The following is an 18,413-nucleotide window of genomic DNA, read 5'->3' as shown; positions in this document are numbered from 1 at the left end:
AATTAGCTGACAAAAACTGGCCAATCTCTGGCACTCGTCACTTCTATTGTAACACCATTATTAAGTGAAGTTCGAGAGGTCTCACTTTATTTCTTTTAGCGCACATGTACATCAATCAGTTAACCCGCAGACGCAATTTTGTGATAAGCATGCTTGCACATTGGATGTCACCAAGAGTTGGTTCGACGCTGACTCCTGGTCAGCAGTCCTATGACTGACTATTCGTGCATATTTCGACTATTTTAAAGTCCATCATCAAACTGAATATATCACTCAAGTTCAACGACTGCTGGTGCATTTTACTTTTCAAAATCTAATTTTGCACATGAGTTTGCACACAAGATGTAGCCTTGGAAATTTTATCCAGGGTACTGTAACATGGTTGTGGTTGGGCATCACCTTGTACACCGATAAAAAGAAAACTGGAATCATGAACAAACTTGATATTCGTTTCATTGGGTAGGGCATGAAATAGACGTCCTACATGCGCCATCAACTCAACAGCATAATGCACTTGGAGTGTAACCGAGTTCTTCCCATACATGGCAGATTAACAGTATAACTGCACCACATAGTAACATCCCTTAGTATGGCCACTGAATCACACGAAAAAGTATTTGTTGACTGATGGATTCAATTACGGACGAGTTGACCTGCTCTAGGCTAAAAACAACTGACATTGCCTGTTATTTTAGAACTGCCCTACTACTCACTTGTAGATACAAAAAGGGCAAAATATAGAGGATGGTGAAAATAGCAAGGAAGAAAGATCAAGGCAATGCCCAAGTCAGCCCAGCATCAAATAGTAAGGGCAATGAAGTGCTTCTGCAGAGGCCAAATATTTCGAGTTAGAATGAGTGAGGATAGGTACACGAGGCTCATAGAAATGATTAATGTGCGATTAGCTGCTCACATAGGTATGCAACTGACACTTCATGAGTACAGATTCATTGGGCTGTTGGCCATTATGCAAAGTTTTCACAAAATGCAAGTTTTAAAATTGCGAACAAATACCCAAAGCCTACAATTTCAAAATCCTTTCACCGTAAAGCAGACTTGTTGATGGAGGCATGTGAGAATCACTATCTGTCAAAGGTGGTGTGTGGAAGAATGGCAAAAAGAAAATTCAGTTCATCTTCTAGTCAGCAAATCACATATCATGTATATTCATAACCATAATACTCCGAGAGACTTGTCGATGCAGTAGTATGTAAGTACCAGAACATAATCCAATAAGTGATTCACTGAAACCAGAACACAACTTAGCTAGAGTAAAATATCACCTGTACAAGAGGCAGAAGTGAGAACTCAACCATGAAGGACCTTTAATGGATCTAACTGCCCACTACAGTAGCTGGAAGGAACAGCTGAGAGCCCAATCCTTCCTTTCCACTCTTCGCCAGGCTTGAGGGTAATTGGCTTCTCAACAGCTGCAGGCTCCACACAAAGCATGTGCTTGTATTCTGAATCCCCAAAATCTTGCATAGCTTTTGCCTTCTTATCCCAAGGGTTCCAAACAACTAGAGAACAACAGGTAATGATGAAGATGAAAGTAATTTGCAGCAATAGACTTCATTAAATTAAGGACAGTAAAACTGAACCTAAACCGAGCTCTCACAGCGATTTGCGTTTTCGGCCGTCCGTTTTGATGATCTAGGAGTTACTGGCCGTTAGATTTCGTGTGAAAAACTATCTGCCCCGTAGTGTGTGTTGTTAGAGTACTATATATGTAGCCATGTAACCTTTCGTATTTACCCTATTGTATAAGGGGTTTTCTGCATATTACACACCTGTACATGCATATACACTGGCCTATGGCCTCTTGGAAATACTGCCGGATCCCGCCGTCCTCCACCGAAGTCGCCGGATCTCGCCGTTCTCTGCCGCCACCGTCTTCGTTCCCGCAGCCCCTACTGGATCCCACCGACCCGTTCGATCCCGCAGCTCCTCCGCCAGATCCTACAGGCTCGATCCCGCCTCTCGCCGGATCTCGCCGGATTTGCCAACTGCTAGATCTCGCCAACCCTTGCTGCCGTTGACTCGCCCTCGATCCCGCAGCTCCTCCGACAGATCCTGTAGGCTCGATCCAGATCATGTTGACTCGATCCAGATCATGTTGACTCGCCAGATCCTTTAGGCTCGATCCCGCATCTCGCCGGATCTGCCAATTGCTGGTTCTCGTGATCTCTGCTGCAGCCGGGAAAGCTGTCTATTTCCTAAAAAAAATCAAAAAATATGTTTGCTGCATCGGGCTATGTTGTTGTTCCTCGTTGTCCGGTGATTTTTGATGGCACTAACTACACCGAGTTCGCTGGCTTCATGCGCATACATATGCGTGGCATTCGTCTATGGGGCGGTAGAATCACTTCCCTGGATGCTTAGATAGCTCGAGAAAGTGCGCCACTTCTCCCTTAGAGCCCATCTATCTAAACGGGTACAGCTAGAAAGCGAGAGAATATCTTTATGGATATGAGTCTAAGGCAGAAGTCCCTGGCCTTCCGTACAATCTCTCTGTTCTGTGTGTGAATGCCGATTGGGGAATTCGAATGAAACTTCTTTCTGACGAGATCTGCTGTCCACCACGTCCGGTTCCTCCTGTGGCCCCCACTCCGCCGACGCCCAGCTAAGCTTGCTGATGAGGCCGATGTTCGTGCTTATGATGAGCAGGTTTTGACTTATGAGGAGGCTCTTCAGACGTATCATGGTTGGTGCTCTGTCTGTTTACACCCAGTGGCTTGATGAGGATGCTCGTGTTGCGGCTGTTCTCACTGCTAGTGTTTTGCCTCAGTTTGCCTCTGAGTTTTTAGGTCTTCCTACTGTTTCTGAGATGTGGACCCGTCTCCGTCAGCGCTATGAGCCCTCTGGTAATGCCTTATACTTCTCTGTGGTCCGTTAGGAGCATGCTCTTCAGCAAGGTGACTCCATTGTTGATGATTTCTATGCACAGAGTTCTGCTATCTGGCGTCAGCTCGATTCTCTCCGCACCGCTGGTTGTCATACTTGTCAGTGTTGCCAGGTTGTGCGGGCTGATCTGGAGTTTCATCGTGTCTATGAGTTCTTGTCTCGGCTTCGTAAGGAGTTTGAGCCCCGGCGTGCTCAGTTGTTTGCTCGTGGTCGTATCTCCCTCATGGAGGCGCTTTCTGAGATTTGTGCTGAGGAGACTCGCCTACGTGGCGCTGAGTTACTTGAGATTCCTTCTGTGCTTGCTGCTCGAGTTCCTGGTATACCGCCTGCTGCACCGGCTCCGTCCCGCTCCAGTGCTCCACCGCTCTTGCCTACTCCTCCCGGTGGTTAGGGTCGCTCTCGTCCTCATTGCGGCTACTACAATATGGATGGGCATGTTGAGTCTCAGTGCTTCCAGAAGAAGCGACAGCTGCGTAAGGCACGGTCATCATCATCAGGGAACTCTCCTTCGACATCGTCTACCACTACCCTGACTGAGCAGGATATTCTGAGGCTTAAGCGTCTCCTTGCTGCTTCCGGTTCTTCTTCGACGGGTATTGCCGGTTCTGTGACTGATGCTTCCGGCACTGAGCAACCACCACCATCTACACAGTCAGGTACATCCTACCATGTTAAGCTTCATGCACTAGCCAACGCAACCAAAAGTCCAAACTGATAGAAAGGACTAGACAATCCACATATACACTTCAACCCCCCCTCTCACGTGAGACAGGAAAGATAAGTCAACACGTACAACCAGAAGAGAGCGACGGCGCGCGAAACTCACGTATGACTCAAGAGATCTCTACGTGGACACAAAGGGAGGCTACCAACAATTTTTAAATAAATTTTGAAAACCAGGACTTTAACTCAAGACCTTAGCTCCGATACCATGTTACGAAAATATGCAACTTGTATTTCCAGGAGGCCATAGGCCAGTATATATACATGTACAGGTGTGTAATATGCAGAAAACCCCTTATACAATAGGGTAAATATGAAAGGTTACATGGCTACATATATAGTACTCTAACATGTGTAATCTGGCCCTACGGTCCTGTGGGCTGCTGCTCCATTTTACCAACTAGGCTTCGAGGGATTGGAGCGACTGCGTCCAGCCTAAAAGAAAAGGAGCTGCCCATTGGGGAGTTGCTAAAAAAGAAACTGCCCATGCGAGCAGTAGAGGAGCCGTCAGTTTCATCGTCGTCGCCAAGATCCTCCGTGCTCTCGCGCTCAGGAGAGCCCCGGCCTCGTTATCCTCGGCAAGCAGGTAGTTATTATCTCAGATTCACCTAATCTTCCATGCCTCTCAAGTGTTGTCTGAATCTCAAATTTTAGCAGGGTGATTTTCACCCAAAACTTTGAGTAATCTTGCCCATCGCTCGAGGGGATCTAGCCAAGGCTTCGGTACAGAGGACGCGGGTAGTCTCCATCGATCCAGCCATCAAGCCAATGTGACGGGCGCGAGTGGATCCTATGCGGGAGGGAATGAAGGCGAGGTGAGGGGATCCACCGCTCTAGGGGATCCGACCAAGGGAGAGAGACTGAGCAGAGGGAGAGAGAGCGCGGGCGACAAGCTTGGCGGACCTCGTGCGGTGGCGCCTCTCCCTGGAACTCGACCTCATGCAGCAGCGCCAACCGCGGCTCGTCGGCTGACATGCATCGCTTTCATCCTACCTCACCGGCCATGCCTTTCAATGCAGGTTCGAGGAGCAGCAGCCATGTGACACTAGTTCTCCCTCCGGCCATGAATTTTTTGATCTCATTCATGCTATCACGGTATCACCTCCACACAAGGTGAGCCACACTAGGCATGACGGGTTTTGTACATCATGGAAGAGTTCTAACCATTGAAGCTTAGAGGTAACGTCATTCCCAATAATTAAGATGGATTTTGGTAGCACTTCCTACATAAATCTGATTACATAATGTGGTTCTCATAATCAAGGAAGAAACGGCTTATGAGGATTACCTATGTTTTGTTTATGTTGCTAGCAGAATCAAGAATTACAAGCTAACTTTACTTTATTTCTTCGAACAGAAGCTAACTTTACTTTTGTCAGTACATAACATCTGAATAAGAAAGCTGAAAGTTTCAGCGGTGGCAGATATATTATGTAATATTCCTTCGACAGTGATATGGATTTCCAATTGTTTCCACCTGCGCTATGTTTACTTGATATATCATGTATCACTCCTAGAATGGCCATGTCCTCCAACATATATATTTTCTAATCTTCATGGAACGGTGATAGGAATCTGTCTAGCCATCTTTTGATCCCCAATTGACAAGGTCAAAAAACATCAATATACTTTTCTATGTGACTGTCATATTCTCATTTTGTAGGCCTGATATAGAAGAACTAGAGTCGAAGCAATATGAGAATACCAAACAGATCTCAAATTTTCAAGAAATGGTTCAAGAGCTGGATATAATCTACTCCCTTCATTTTTATATACAAGGCCACAAACCCATATTACAGGTATCAAGGTAGGAATTAATGGCTATTTAAGCCAATGTTGCTAGCTAGTATTTTTTCCTCGTTTGACGTGTTAATTAATGCGTATTTTTTCTCCAACACAACAAGGCAACTCTCTCACTCCTCATTGGTTGATTAATATGGTACATTCAAACCAACCTTCTCACTCCCGCATGCATGCATGCATGAGGTATTAATGTCCTCGGTTGCTCGTACGAGGCAAACCTCATCAATTTTACCTCGATTGGTGTTAGTGGCCTTGTATAGTTGCAAATTGTAATTTTGATAGTGGCCTTATATACAAAAATGGAGGGAGTATAGTGATTTCCAGTATTTTAGCACTGCACACTACTTCCATGTTTGTTCTGATTACAGTTTTGGTTATTTTCTTGATTCTGAAGGATTGAATATTACACTGGGAAGCTAATTATCCCAGCCAACATAGTGTATTATGTTGTGCGTGGTCATCATCTAGGGTGTTCCAAGTTAACATTGCCAAATCATTGCCATCAGTACATACTTAATCATTGGGATTCATCTCACGTGAAGTGTTACACAATTGGCCATGTATGTTCTCTCTGGTATCATATTGTTTCTTTGATCCTCATGGCACTGCGTACTTTTCGAATTTATTGTGCTTCGTGTTTACATATTGTCTCATTTTACATGTTATTGTGTATTTATATTGTAGGCAAATAGGACATAACCTTGATTTATTAATTATTGGTGCTTCTTTCTTGATTCTTCTTCGAATATGTCTGCCTGGGACCCAAAAAAATAAAGAGAGGTGTCGACTTTGCGTATTATAAAACATAAAGGATTTATTCGTTAAAAATTGCTTAGAATGAGGGAAGGATATTATTTTCTATAGGCTTGGTTTTGTGACATGCAACACATTTGTTTCTTGATTTTTTCTTGAACGATCATCTTGAATCATTGTCCATATTTCTTTTTTGTCACCATTCATTCTCTACATCCATGGATAATTTAACTCCCAAAAACATGAGGTTTCTAAGAAAGATGCAAGTGCATGATGGTATACGAATTTGCATTATACTGCAGCATTCGTATTTAGTTATTACCTATAAGCCTTCTTTATAAAAGCACCATTGTTTAGTTACTATCCTGATATCCCGTAGTGTTGCATTTTTTTTGTATATGACCCAAAGAGCAATTACTTAACATCAAGATGTATGTAAATTGTTATAGCTACTAGATTGGATTGTCTAGCCATACTAAGATGCTATATTTTCATATATTTAATGCTTGGAGTAAGAAATACTAGAATATGATGATTTTGACTAAACCTTTAGCCCAAGTTTGCTCCTTATACTTGCTCTCATGTATGGGTTACAGTTCAGCTAGAGATATATACTATTTTGAAGCAGCATACCTTGCTAATCAGTTGCAAGTGTCTACTCTTTCTGTCGGAATCGGGGCTCCGAGGACCCAAGAGGTTCGAACTCTGGGTGCGCAAGCTCTCCTGCCCTACTCTACCACGCAACAACCACGGCGACGCTCCGGTGTGTTCGAGCTAAGAAGAAGAACGAAGGACACGGCAGTTACCCAGGTTCGGGCCACCTTGCGGTGTAAGACCCTACTCCTGCTTGTCTGGATTGCTCGAGGCTGAGAGAGAGTACAAAGGTGTGTTCTTGTTTTCTCTGGGGTTCGATCCCCTTCTACGGTGGTGGTCCGCCCTATCTTATAGGGACCCCGACCCTCTTGCCCCGAAAACACACAGCGGGAAGGGTTACCACAACGGCCAATTTGGAAGGGGACAAGACTGCAGCTTATCCTGACAAAAGTAGTTTTCGCCTGCAAAATCCTCTTATCATGACGCGCTGGTGGGCTCGGGGATGACCTCCGTATTCTCGTGCCCTCCACTTTAGTCCTCTTGCACCAAACAGGAATCTTTGGGGACTCCCTAGGAACCAGGAGCCTGCCCCGGTCCCTTAACACAAAAGGGGAAAGCCTCCCCCCTCCGTGCCCGCCGGCATGGCTCCTGGCACCGTTCGGCGCGGCGTTCGGCACGCCAGCCACCCATGGCTAAACTGTCCCGTGGGGCCTTGGAGGCAACCTCGGGAGGCGACCTCGCGGGAGGGCCTTTGCGTGGCTCCCGACGCTGCTTGCCGACGCAAGCCTCGCAAGGCAGAGGCCCTCGCGAGGGCCTTGCTCGTGAGAACCAACGGTGGGCCGTGCTGGCCCCCAGCATGCACCGCGTCCTGGGCCGCAGGCAGACGGGCCTGGGTACCCCCGGTCCCACGGGCCCGACAGTAGCCCCCAGGCCCGTGGCGCGCACGATCTCGCCGGTGGCCGGAGAGAAACGGTGCGGGCCCCAACCGCCTGCAACACAGGCTCGACACGTTGCGCGCGACAGGGTGCGGGATACCAGCACTCCCACGCGACTCCTCGGCAACTACCCCGGCTGTCATAAAGCCTGCGCGCGGCGCTGGACTGCCGCTGCCCTACCTGCCCTCCATCCATCCCCTTGCGCCTTCCTTGTTGTGCTAGATAGCCCGCTCGCCGCCGAACTTCTGCTGCCTTCTGCTCCGCCACCCCTCCATGGCAGCCCCTGGTGCGAGGAAAGAAGCGACGGCGACGACGGAGGAGCCGCCGGCGCAGGCGCCCGCCCTGGGCAACTCCATGGTGATCAACCTCGAAGGGCTCGATAAGGTCCTCCCGTTTATCGCCGTCGCCCCCATTTTAAGACTTCTTCGGCGCCGTGCTCTCGCACTATCAAATTCATGCTCGATAAGGGCTCGATAAGGTCCTCCCATTTATCGCCGTCGCCCACATTTGTTGGGCGTATACCGCTCCGGTAGCGCTGCTTCGACACTTCTTCTGCCTCCGGCTGACTGGGCCCAACCAATGCTCCGAGTGTGTGTCACTCGTCCTCGTGAGCGCAACGGCGGGCAAATGCATAGACATGGAGCTTAGGCCCGAAACAAAGGGCTTCAGGCATCAGTGGGTCTACCTGGATGCGGCTCGGTACAACCCCCTGTTGCTGACTCCATCATCCCCAGCAGTGCCAAGCTCTGGATGGGAGCACGCGAGGTTCGACGACCCGGGACTTTAGCGAATGAAGAAGAGACTGGCCGCCTTGAGGGCATTGAAAGTAACAGCGCCGATGGTCGTGAGGGAGTTCCTCGGCTAACGGTTCGCTCCCTTCCAAAGCCATTCTCGCCTGATATGGGCCTATACAGGTCAAGCTGACCCCTTGCGGCTCCGCGCAACTCGCCTGCCACCCGACGTGCTAAGCAGGGTGCTCAAAATCCTGACTAGCGAAGAAGCTGGCGAACTTCCCGAGAGGGCGCTTCCTCTGTATAACAATACGAACTGGGCGATCCTCGTTGGGGGATGCCCCGCTTCGATCGGTGGGGCGCGCTTCCGACAGGCCACGAGGGGAAGCGAGACAACCCCCTCCTGCCGACACCCGAGGCAGGGAGGTTGAGAGGCCTGGAACCCTCAGTCAGAGCGGCAACCACCCGTCTCGATGGGCTCGCCGTCGTCCCGGGCTCGAGCATGTGGGCCCTATAACCACTGCCTCTCTTGAGGGCGTGGCCAACCCCAGGCACAACGACCGGCACGGGGCATCCTGGACCGCCGGCCCCCGAGGCGCCTGCCCCTGCAAAGGGGGCTTCGGGCGACACCCGTGCTCCCCTCATGAGGGAGGCAGGGACCAGCTGCAAGAACGAAGCCCAGGCTGAGGGCAGCGCCGGCGTGCTGCCCAAGGTGTTGAAGAAAAGGAAGTGGGCCGCCAAAGACGAGCAAGTCCCGCTCCCTCGCCCTGTCGGCCTCTTGAGCACCCGGGGTGTTTGACCTCCCTCTCCGCACAGGTTTCCTTCACGCAGGCTAGGGATTGCCCGGGCCCAACGCATCCTTTCCCGCCGTTAGCCCAGTCCGGGGAGCACGAGGAGGGCGCGTCCCACCAAGACGCAGGAGACGAGCAAGTCCCGCTCCCTCGCCCTGTCGGCCTCTTGAGCACCCGGGGTGTTTGACCTCCCTCTCCGCACAGGTTTCCTTCACGCAGGCTAGGGATTGCCCGGGCCCAACGCATCCTTTCCCGCCGTTAGCCCAGTCCGGGGAGCACGAGGAGGGCGCGTCCCACCAAGACGCAGGAGACGCGCCTGGGTAGGAGGCCTCTTCACCCCCGCCCGCCGGGGGCGCAGGGTGCGGGACGATTGCCGACCCCTCGGCCCCTGAAGGGGGCCCAGCCGGCAGGGACGCGTTAGCGGACCCTCCGGAGGCGCCCTTGGAGAGACGCCCCCAAGCCTTCGGACCACCTGTCGCTGAGCCGGTGACCGAACCGGCGGCCCCGAAGGTTTCAGCCGTCGCGGCCGCTCAGGCCCATGCCGCAGGCGGCTCCCAGAGTCCCGAGGCTCCGATGGGTGGTTCCAGCTAACAGTTCCCGTCGGAGAAGAACCGAACAGGTGCCTGGCAGCCCCCGGCCCCCGTCAAGCGACATCAGAGCCCCAGGGCCTCAGCAACGGACGAAGGTACGAGGTCAGACCCGGGCTGGGCTCTGGCGCTCGTGGGCTCCCGGACCCCAGTCCAGCGCGGCCTTCTGCAGAATGTTGTGGAGGTGCTAGGCCAACTTGGGCGGAACTTCAAGGTGCTGAAGCGCGCTTCGCCGAGGAACTGTTGCGCCTGGCCCATGGGTGGCGCCAACTCTATGTCGCCGTCAAGATAGGTCACCGCCACCGCTGCGGCGGAGACACACCAGCGTGCTTTTCAGGAAGGTGTGGATGCGAACTGTTGCCACGAAGCAGCCGAGGCCCGCGAGCAGGAGCTTCAGGCCTCGTGCGCCTGCCTGGAACAACAACTTTATGAACGAAGGAGCGCCCTCTCCTCCTGCGACGGAAGGCTAGCGGTGTGCGAAGCAGACCTCCGGGCCCTCGAGCAGGAGCTCGCCCTGACATTGGCGAAGCAGAGCTTGGAGCGCGACCGGTTGGAGGCGTTGGACCGCGAAGTGGCCGCCGCCCAGGCCTCTTATGCCCAGTGTATGGAGAAAGCCAACGCTAATCTGGCAGCTAAGGAGAAGAAGGCCCGAGGGGACGCCGACTTAAGGGTCAAGCAAGCCCGCAAGGCCGTCGCCAAGGACTGCGGCGAGAAGCTGAAGCAGCAGGAGGAGCGCTTCAAGACGCGGCGCGACGAGCTACAGCGTGAGGCAGAAGGAGATAGGAGGCCGCGGTGAAAGCTCCACCACCTAGGCCGAGCTGGAGTCTCTTCAAGAGCAAGTGGGCGGCGTCACATACCTCATGGAACAGGCGGCGGACGCCGCGAGCCGGGCTCGGGACGGCAGCACACGCACTACAGGATGTTCCAAAGCCTCGAGCAAGGGGCCCAACGCGCCCTAGGCACCATCTGTATGGGGTCCGTTTCCAGCCCCCTCGTGCCTGACGACGCCGGCTACCTCGACTTTTTCACCAATAAGGTGGTCGTGATTGTTGATGAAGAATGTCGCGACCTCCTAGGCCAGGCCTTGACGCGTGTCTGCAGCCAGCTTCTCCGCGCCAACCCCCGCTTCGACTCCGAGGCCGTGATGGTCCCTGTCCCCGAGGGGCTCCGAGGAGCTCTGGCGGAAGCAGTGGAGGATCATGTGGGTTTGAGCTCACAGTTCGTTCCCGGCAACTGCGGAGACCCCGAGGGAGCCGAGGAGCCAGAAGGCGCTGATAGCGACGGGAGCGACGCGTCTCCCTAGATTACCTTTTGTCTTTCTTTTGGCTTTGTTGTAGTGAACACATGTGTTCCTTTGGGGTTTCCTCCAATGGACGCCTTTTGTTTAAGCCTGCTTCCTTACCCCGTGCTATCAAGGCATACTTTACATGCGAGACTCAGCCGCCGCTAACGAGCCAGGTCGTGATACTTGGCGAGGGCCAAGAGGAGCGGGCTCTTGGGGCGAGCCACCCAATAAGCCATTCTTAGGCCGAAAAAAACAATCTGCATACCCATGGGGTTCCATCCTGGCGGAGGGCACGCCCTTGACGGCTCGCCCATGCGCATTGCGCGAGGAAACCAGCCACCAAGGCCCTGGTGAGGTGACGCGCTCATGAATGGGACCGCGGCCTGGAGCTAGCGCCGTCGGGGCAGTCCAGATGCCGGCGCCGTGCCCAGCCCTCGCTCGTGTGATGCTCAACAGGGAGTCATCAAGTGCGCGTAGTTCGCAAAAAAGAAGCCAACAAAACGCAGCAAAACCCCAAAACCAAGATTCTCATTTCGAGGGAATGATAAGTTGTCTACACACAAAAAGGAGGCGTGACCTCGTTGATTGTTCAACCAACGCGGATCATGGGGCTTCCACTTGGGCGTCGGCATGGTTACGATTCAACCGATTTCTGCCAGTGCGGAGCATGAGGCTTCCACTTGGCATGGGCATGGTCAGGAATCAATTGTATTCCGCCAGCTCGGAGCATGGGGCTTCCACCTTGGCGTGGGCATGGTCGTGGTTCGACCGTATTCCACCAACACGGAGCATGGGGCTTCCAGTAGGCGTGGGCAGGACTCCCCCCGAGGCCAAGGTGCGGCGTGTCGGGAGGCTCCAGGGCGTGTACAGCCCCACCTCATTCTTACGTGAGAGGGTCACGAGTAGAACTTGCGGAGATGCTGGATGTTCCAAGCATTGGGCACGGGCGCCCCACCCTCCGTCTCCAGGCGTACTACGCCGGGCCTGGAGACATGGGCGACCCTGAAGGGGCCCTCCCACATGGGTGAGAGTTTGTGAAGGCCCTCCTTGGAGAGGACCCGCCGTAGGACGAGGTCCCCGACCTCAAGGGTGGAAGCAGTGGAGGATCATGTGGGCACGTTGAGCTCACAGTTCGTTCCCGACAACTGCGGAGACCCTGATGGAGCCGAGGAGCCAAAAGGCGCTGATAGCGACGCGAGCGACACGTCTCTCTAGATTACGTTTTGTCTTTCTTTTAGTTTCGTTGTAGTGAACACATGTGTTCCTTTGGGGTTTCCTCCAATGGCCGCCTTTTGTTTACACCTGCTTCCTTACCCCGTGCTATTGAGGCATACTTTACATGCGCGACTCAGCAGCCGCTAACGAGCCAGGTCGTGATACTTGGCGAGGGGGAAGAGGCGCGGGCTCTTGGGGCGAGCCACCCAATAAGCCATTCTTAGGCCAAAAAACAATCTGCATACCCATGGGGTTCCATCCTGGCAGAGGGCACGCCCTTGACGGCTCGCCCATGCGCATTGCGCGAGGAAACCAGCCACCAAGGCCTTGGTGAGGTGACGCGCTCAGGAATGGGACCGCGGCCTGGAGCTAGCGCCGTCGGGGCAGTCCAAATGCCGGCGCCGTGCCCAGTCCCCGCTCGCGTGATGCTCAACAAGGAGTCATCAAGTGCGCGTAGCTCAGATGCTGGATGTTCCAAGCATTGGGCACGGGCGCCCCACCTTCCGTCTCCAGGCGTACTACGCCAGGCCTGGAGACATGGGCGACCCTGAAGGGGCCCTCCCACATGGGTGAGAGTTTGTGAAGGCCCTCCCTGGAGAGGCCCCCCGTAGGACGAGGTCCCCAACCTCAAGGGTGCGAGAGCGGATGTGGCAACCGTGGTAGCGCTGCAAGGCTTGCTGGTACCTCGTGGCGCAGAAGGCGGCCTGACGGAGGGCCTCCTCGAGGAGCAAAAGATTAGTCCCCCGCGAGTCGTCGTGACACACCTCGTCGAACGACATGACCCACGGGGAACCATGCTTAAGCTCTGAGGGAAGGACCGCCTCAACCTCGTAGACGAGGAAGAATGGGGTCCGCCGGTGGGCTTAGTCGCAGTGGTGCTGATGGACCACGACACAGACTGTAGCTCATCCAGCCAACCCGTCCCGCAAGCCTCGAGCTTCTTCTTGAAGCTCCTGGTCTTGAGGCCCTTGAGGACCTCAACGTTGGCGCGCTCGGCCTGGCCGTTACTTCGCGGGTGCGCCACGGAGGCGTAGCATATCTGCATGCCAAGGTTAGCACAGTATGATCTGAAAAGGCCACTTGTGAATTGGGAGTCGTTGTCGGTGATCATGCGGTTGGGGACGCCGAATTGACACATGAGGCCCTTGATGAACTTGACGGCCGAGCCGGCCGAGATGGTGTGCACCTGCTCCACCTCCATCCAACCTTGTCGACGGCAACGTAGAGGAAGCGGTATTCGCCTGATGCGAGTGGAGAAGGACCCCACACCACGAAGGGCCACAAGAGAGGAATCGACTGCAGCCCTTGCGTGGGCTGATGAATCTGCTTGGCGTGGAATTGGCAGACCTCGCAAGATTGGACCAGTTCTGCAGCGTCGCGAAGCACAGTGGGCCAATAAAAACCGCTGCGGAATGCCTTACCAGCGAGGGTGCGCAACGAGGAGTGGTGCCCACAATCCCCTCCATGGATGTCAGCGAGCAGCTCGTGCCCCTGCTCATCTGAGATGCACCGCAGCAGGACGTCGTTGGGCCGCCTGCGCTCACTGTCCCTCGGGCAGTAAGCGATGGCTTGTCGGACGACGCGTTCCGCTTCCGCCTCCTTCGCGGGGAGGTTGTCGTGAAGGAAGTAAGCCTTGAACTCCGTGGCCCAACCACCCTCTTAAGGTTCCAACGCCAATAGTAGGCGGTCACCCGAGGGCTGACCACAGTCCAAAGCGCATGTTGGTGGGGCAGGCGGCACCTACTCATGCAGCAGCGTTGCGTCGACGGCTAGCGGCATGTCTGAAGGCTTGAGGAGCCTCTCCTCGAAGACGCCGGGGCTCTGGGACTCAAGGCGAGACGCCCGCTTGGCTGTATCGTTAGCCTCCTTGTTGGCGCCGGGCGAGATGTGCTGCAGCTCCAGCCCAAGGAAACGTTTTTCTAGCTTGCGTACCTCCTCCAAGTAGGCTGCCATGTGCTCATCCTTGGGCTTGTAGCTTTTGTTTGAGAAGTTGACGAGGAGCTGGGAGTCGCCCTTGACGATGCCGAGGGCAGATGTGGCCTTGAGGCTGGCGATGAGGCCCTCGTACTCCGCGATGTTGTTGGAGACCTTCCCGTCGGTGATGTGAGCACAACGCCAGCCCCCGCAGTCTGCCTGGAGAAGGCTCCGTCGAAGCACAGGATCCACCCGCAGGGTGCATCGTCCCCAGGCAGGAGGGACTTGTCTTCACGAGGCTCCTCCTCGCCAGGGTCCGTCCACTCCGCCAAGAAGTCGGCCAGGGCTGCGCCTTTGATGACCCTGGTGGTGCTAAACTCCAGCTGGAAGGCCTGCAACTCAATGTTCCACTTGGCAACCCTACCGATGGCGTTGGGACTGCGCAAAATTTGCTCCAAGGGATAGGCAGGAATAACCTTAATTGGATGGCCCCGGAAGTAGTGGCCAGCTTCCTGGATGCGACGAGGAGCGCGAGGAGGAGCTTCTGCTGCATGGGGTAGCGCTCACGCGCGTCCCTCAACACGGTGCTGACGCAAAACATCGGATGCTCTATGTGGCGCGCGACCGTGGTGTCCAAGTCGTCCTCGTCATGAAGCTCGGGGGTCGGGGGCGCAGGAGGACCAAGAGGCTGGGCGTCAGGGGCCCCGAGGCTCTCCGGGGGCGGGGCGTCGAGGGCCCCATGCAGGGGCACGGGGGTCCCCGGAAACACGCCCCCAACCGGCCCGGTTGGGATCGGGGCAGCCCTTGGCGCCGCCCTCGTGAGGCATGTGGGCTTCTTCTTGGCGCATGCTTGTTCCTCCGCTCCACCACGAGGGCAGCACTTGTTGTCTGGGAAGTGGCTGCCAGGTACAGCAACAGGAACTCACGGGGGCGGGGCGCGACCATGACAGGGGGGCTCATGAGGTACCTCTTGAGACCTTCAAAGGCCGCTTCTGCTTCTGGAATGCACTCGAACCGGCCAGACCTTTTCATAAGCTTGAAGAACGGTAGTGCCCGCTCGCCGAACTTGGAGATGAAACACCCAGGGACGCCAGGCATCCAGCTAACTTTTGCATCTCCTTGAAGGTCCAAGGAGGGTGCATATTTTCGACGGCCCCAACTTTTTCCGAGTTGGCCTCGATCCCCCGGTGAGACACTAGGAAGCCAAGGAGCTTGCCCGAGAGGACCCTGAAGACGCACTTGTCAGCATTGAGCTTTAAATTGACCTTACGCAGGTTGCCGAAAGTTTCCTCCAGGTCTTGGATGAGCGTCCGGGCCTCGCGCGTCTTGACCACGATGTCATCGTAGGCCTCCGCATTCCTCCCCAGCCGCGGCCCCAACGTGATGCGCATCAACCTCTGGAAAGTGGCCCCGCACTCTTCAGGCCAAAGGGCATGCACACGTAGCAGAATAACCGGTAGGGGGAGATGAACATTGACGAAGGGATAACCCCAGGGTAGGCTCATCAAGCCTACTCCTCTATACTTCGATATAGAAGGGAGCGTGAGCTTCCTCAACTGTCGGCTCCTCCTGGCCGGCTACGAAGTCCTTGTCGGCTAGGAGCGTAGCCGTTTACTCTCTGGCCGGCTGGCCAGCCGGCTGAAGGGCACCTGTCCATCAATCCCCGGGATGTGACGGGGGCCTTCGATTAAAGGTGAAGGTACCTCAGCAAGGGTACGATGGAGAAGCATGCTCATGGCTACACTAGCGGCGGCCGTACCGCTGACCGACGTCGGCTCCGGTCCGTCAACCATACACAGTACCCGCGCGCCACAACCCACTCCATTACCTGGCCCGGGGTGGCTAAAGTGGAGGCGGCCGTACCGCTGACTGGCGCTGGATCCCGCAAGATGACGTCCGTCGTACCGCACGCGCTCTGCGTGGGGAACACGCACCAATCCCATAGGCTAGCCAGATAGTCCCAGGGCCAGATGGGACCTTGCAGCCGGCGGGCCCCTCAAGCGACAAGACTAAACCTCAGTGGGCCCACTGGCCGGCCTAAGAGGCTGCCAGCCGGGCCCCCCACAATGTACTTGTTATCCATTTTGTAGGCCAGTGGGTTCGACTATAAAACCCCCCGGCCCCCCTCCATGCAGAGGGTCGGCCATTCTCACACCCACACACACCACATAGGAGAGGTAGATTGCGAGCCGGCTGCTCCTTCTTCCTCCTCCATCGAACAGCTCAAGGAGCATCCTGTAATCACCTTGGTTCATCAACCACTCCGGCAGGACTAGGGGTATTATCTCCCACGCAGAGCCCCGAACCTGGGTACATCGTGCGTCTTGCATTGCTAGCTACCAATCCCGTTCCCGGAGCCCACCGGTGTCTCTTTGGTCCCAACCACCCTCGATAAGCCTACCCATGGCATCTGTCCTTAGAAAACGACGACAGTTGGCGCCCACCGTGAGGCCGTCCGCGGCATCAATCGAAGTTACGCTCCCGCCGGGACCCTTCGCCAACCCTACCTGATGCCTCACGTCCGGACTGATCAGCACGCCCGTGGAGCCTGCCCCTGCGGAGGTTTCCGCGGTGTTGATCGACGGCTCAGCCCGTCCTACAGGCTTTGCCGTTGAGATCGCCAACAAGCTGCTCAGCGGTGACGTCGCCCCTGACGTCACTCGCCTCTGCGTTCTCTTCGACAACATGCACCTCAACGAGGAGCCTCGCCACCTTGGCGGGGACATCGACATCGACGCTCTCTGCACACTTCAGCAGACTCAATCTCAAAGATGCACCTGCGCCCGACGAGTACCCCTGTGACGTACTCGATTGCAGCGATCCACCATCATTCACAGGGTGTCTTGCCCCGCGCGACGTCGCCATTACCTCTGATCTCATGGAGGTGATGGTTGCGGGCACTAGCACCAGCTCGGATCGCGGCAAGGCCGCAGCGGACGAGGCTGCGCCCCCTCCGGGCCCTTCCAACCCGCTTCATGTCACCCTCGTCGGGCTGACTACTCCCATCGCCACGACGGCGAACGCAGCAACGGCAAGGGCTGAGCTGGAGGAAGCTCGCAAACAACTACTGGCGGAGGGCACCGCCCTTGCCACCGCCAAGCGTCGGATGAAGGCCGCGCAACGCGAGTACAACTATGCCTACGACTTCACCCCGGCCGCTGACGGACTCAGCCGGCGTGGAGGCGTCCGCAGTCGGGTTGTCGCTGAAATCCTAGGCGGCAAGATGCCCATCTACGACACTCCCGCGTCCAACATGCGGGCCGCCCAGGCGGCCCTTGAAGACATGGGAGCTCTGGAGAGTGAGGAGCGTGCGCGTCAAGGACCTCCTCGATGCTGCCAACGAGCAACAGGCTCGCCTCGATCCTGCTCGTGCTTTCTCCGTGTCTCCAGGTTTCAACCTCAAGGCTTACCACATCCCCAGCGGCCGTCAGCAAGCTCAGCATTCTTCAGCCCCTTGCACCTCTGGCCGGAGGGCCGAGGGAAGCCACGATCGACGTTCCCAACGCCGGAGCGAGCAACGGGTTGTATCTAGCCGACACCACAAGGCGACTAGAGATGAAGGAGGCTCGGTCCATGAAGTTCCCCCGTCTGAGCAGCAGGAAAGGGCTAACATGCTCGTGCCCCCGAACCGGCCCGAGCTCGCGGCTCGGATCGGCCCTCGCGTCCCTCACAGCAAGAATAATGCTCGCACCGGCCTCGACCTACTGGCGCAGTCGGCCCTCCAGGAGGAAGAGGGTCCCATCGATCCAGCCGGCCCCCGGATCCGAGGGGAGTCGTTCCATTTCGGCTTCACCCTCCCCCGCGATACTCCAAAATACAACGGCTCCGCCAAGCCGAAAGACTGTCTGATCGACTACACCACTGCAGTCGGCATCACCCGGGGCAACAAGCGTGTAGCTGTCCGCTACGTGCCACTCATGTTGACCGGCTCGGCAAGAACTTGGCTTAACAGCCTCCCAGCCGGTAGCGTCAACTCTTGGGTTGACTTTGAAGAGGCGTTCGCCCGCAACTTCACCGGCACCTACAAGCGACCTGGCCGCCCCCGCGAGCTGGCCATGTGCGTTCAGAAGCCCGACAAACCCCTCTGCGACTACCTCACGCGCTGGACGGAGTTGTGCAACTCCTGTGAAGGAGTGCATGAAGTACAAGCCATTCAGTACTTCATCGAAAGCTACCGA

The 18,413-nt window shown here is 55.3% G+C and overlaps 1 protein-coding gene across 8 annotated transcripts in view; it reads right to left on the bottom strand.

The window, feature by feature from the left end:
- Window positions 1-514: 514 nt before the first annotated feature.
- The window catches only part of LOC123407371 (putative glucose-6-phosphate 1-epimerase), a 42,319-nt gene continuing 24,420 nt past the window's right edge, over window positions 515-18,413 (bottom strand). For all 8 annotated transcript variants that reach the window (XM_045100486.1, XM_045100488.1, XM_045100487.1 and 5 more), the window contains 2 exons: window positions 1,284-1,520; window positions 515-825 (listed from right to left, as the gene is read on the bottom strand). In XM_045100486.1, the coding sequence (XP_044956421.1) occupies window positions 1,309-1,520 (212 nt within the window). In that variant the 3' untranslated portion in view covers window positions 515-825; window positions 1,284-1,308. The remainder of the gene's footprint in view (window positions 826-1,283; window positions 1,521-18,413) is intronic.

Source organism: Hordeum vulgare, chromosome 7H, assembly GCF_904849725.1.
Source record: "Hordeum vulgare subsp. vulgare chromosome 7H, MorexV3_pseudomolecules_assembly, whole genome shotgun sequence".
Taxonomy (NCBI): Eukaryota; Viridiplantae; Streptophyta; class Magnoliopsida; order Poales; family Poaceae; genus Hordeum; species Hordeum vulgare.
Note: the sequence above shows the minus strand (reverse complement) of the source record. Positions and strands in the feature narration are given on the sequence as shown.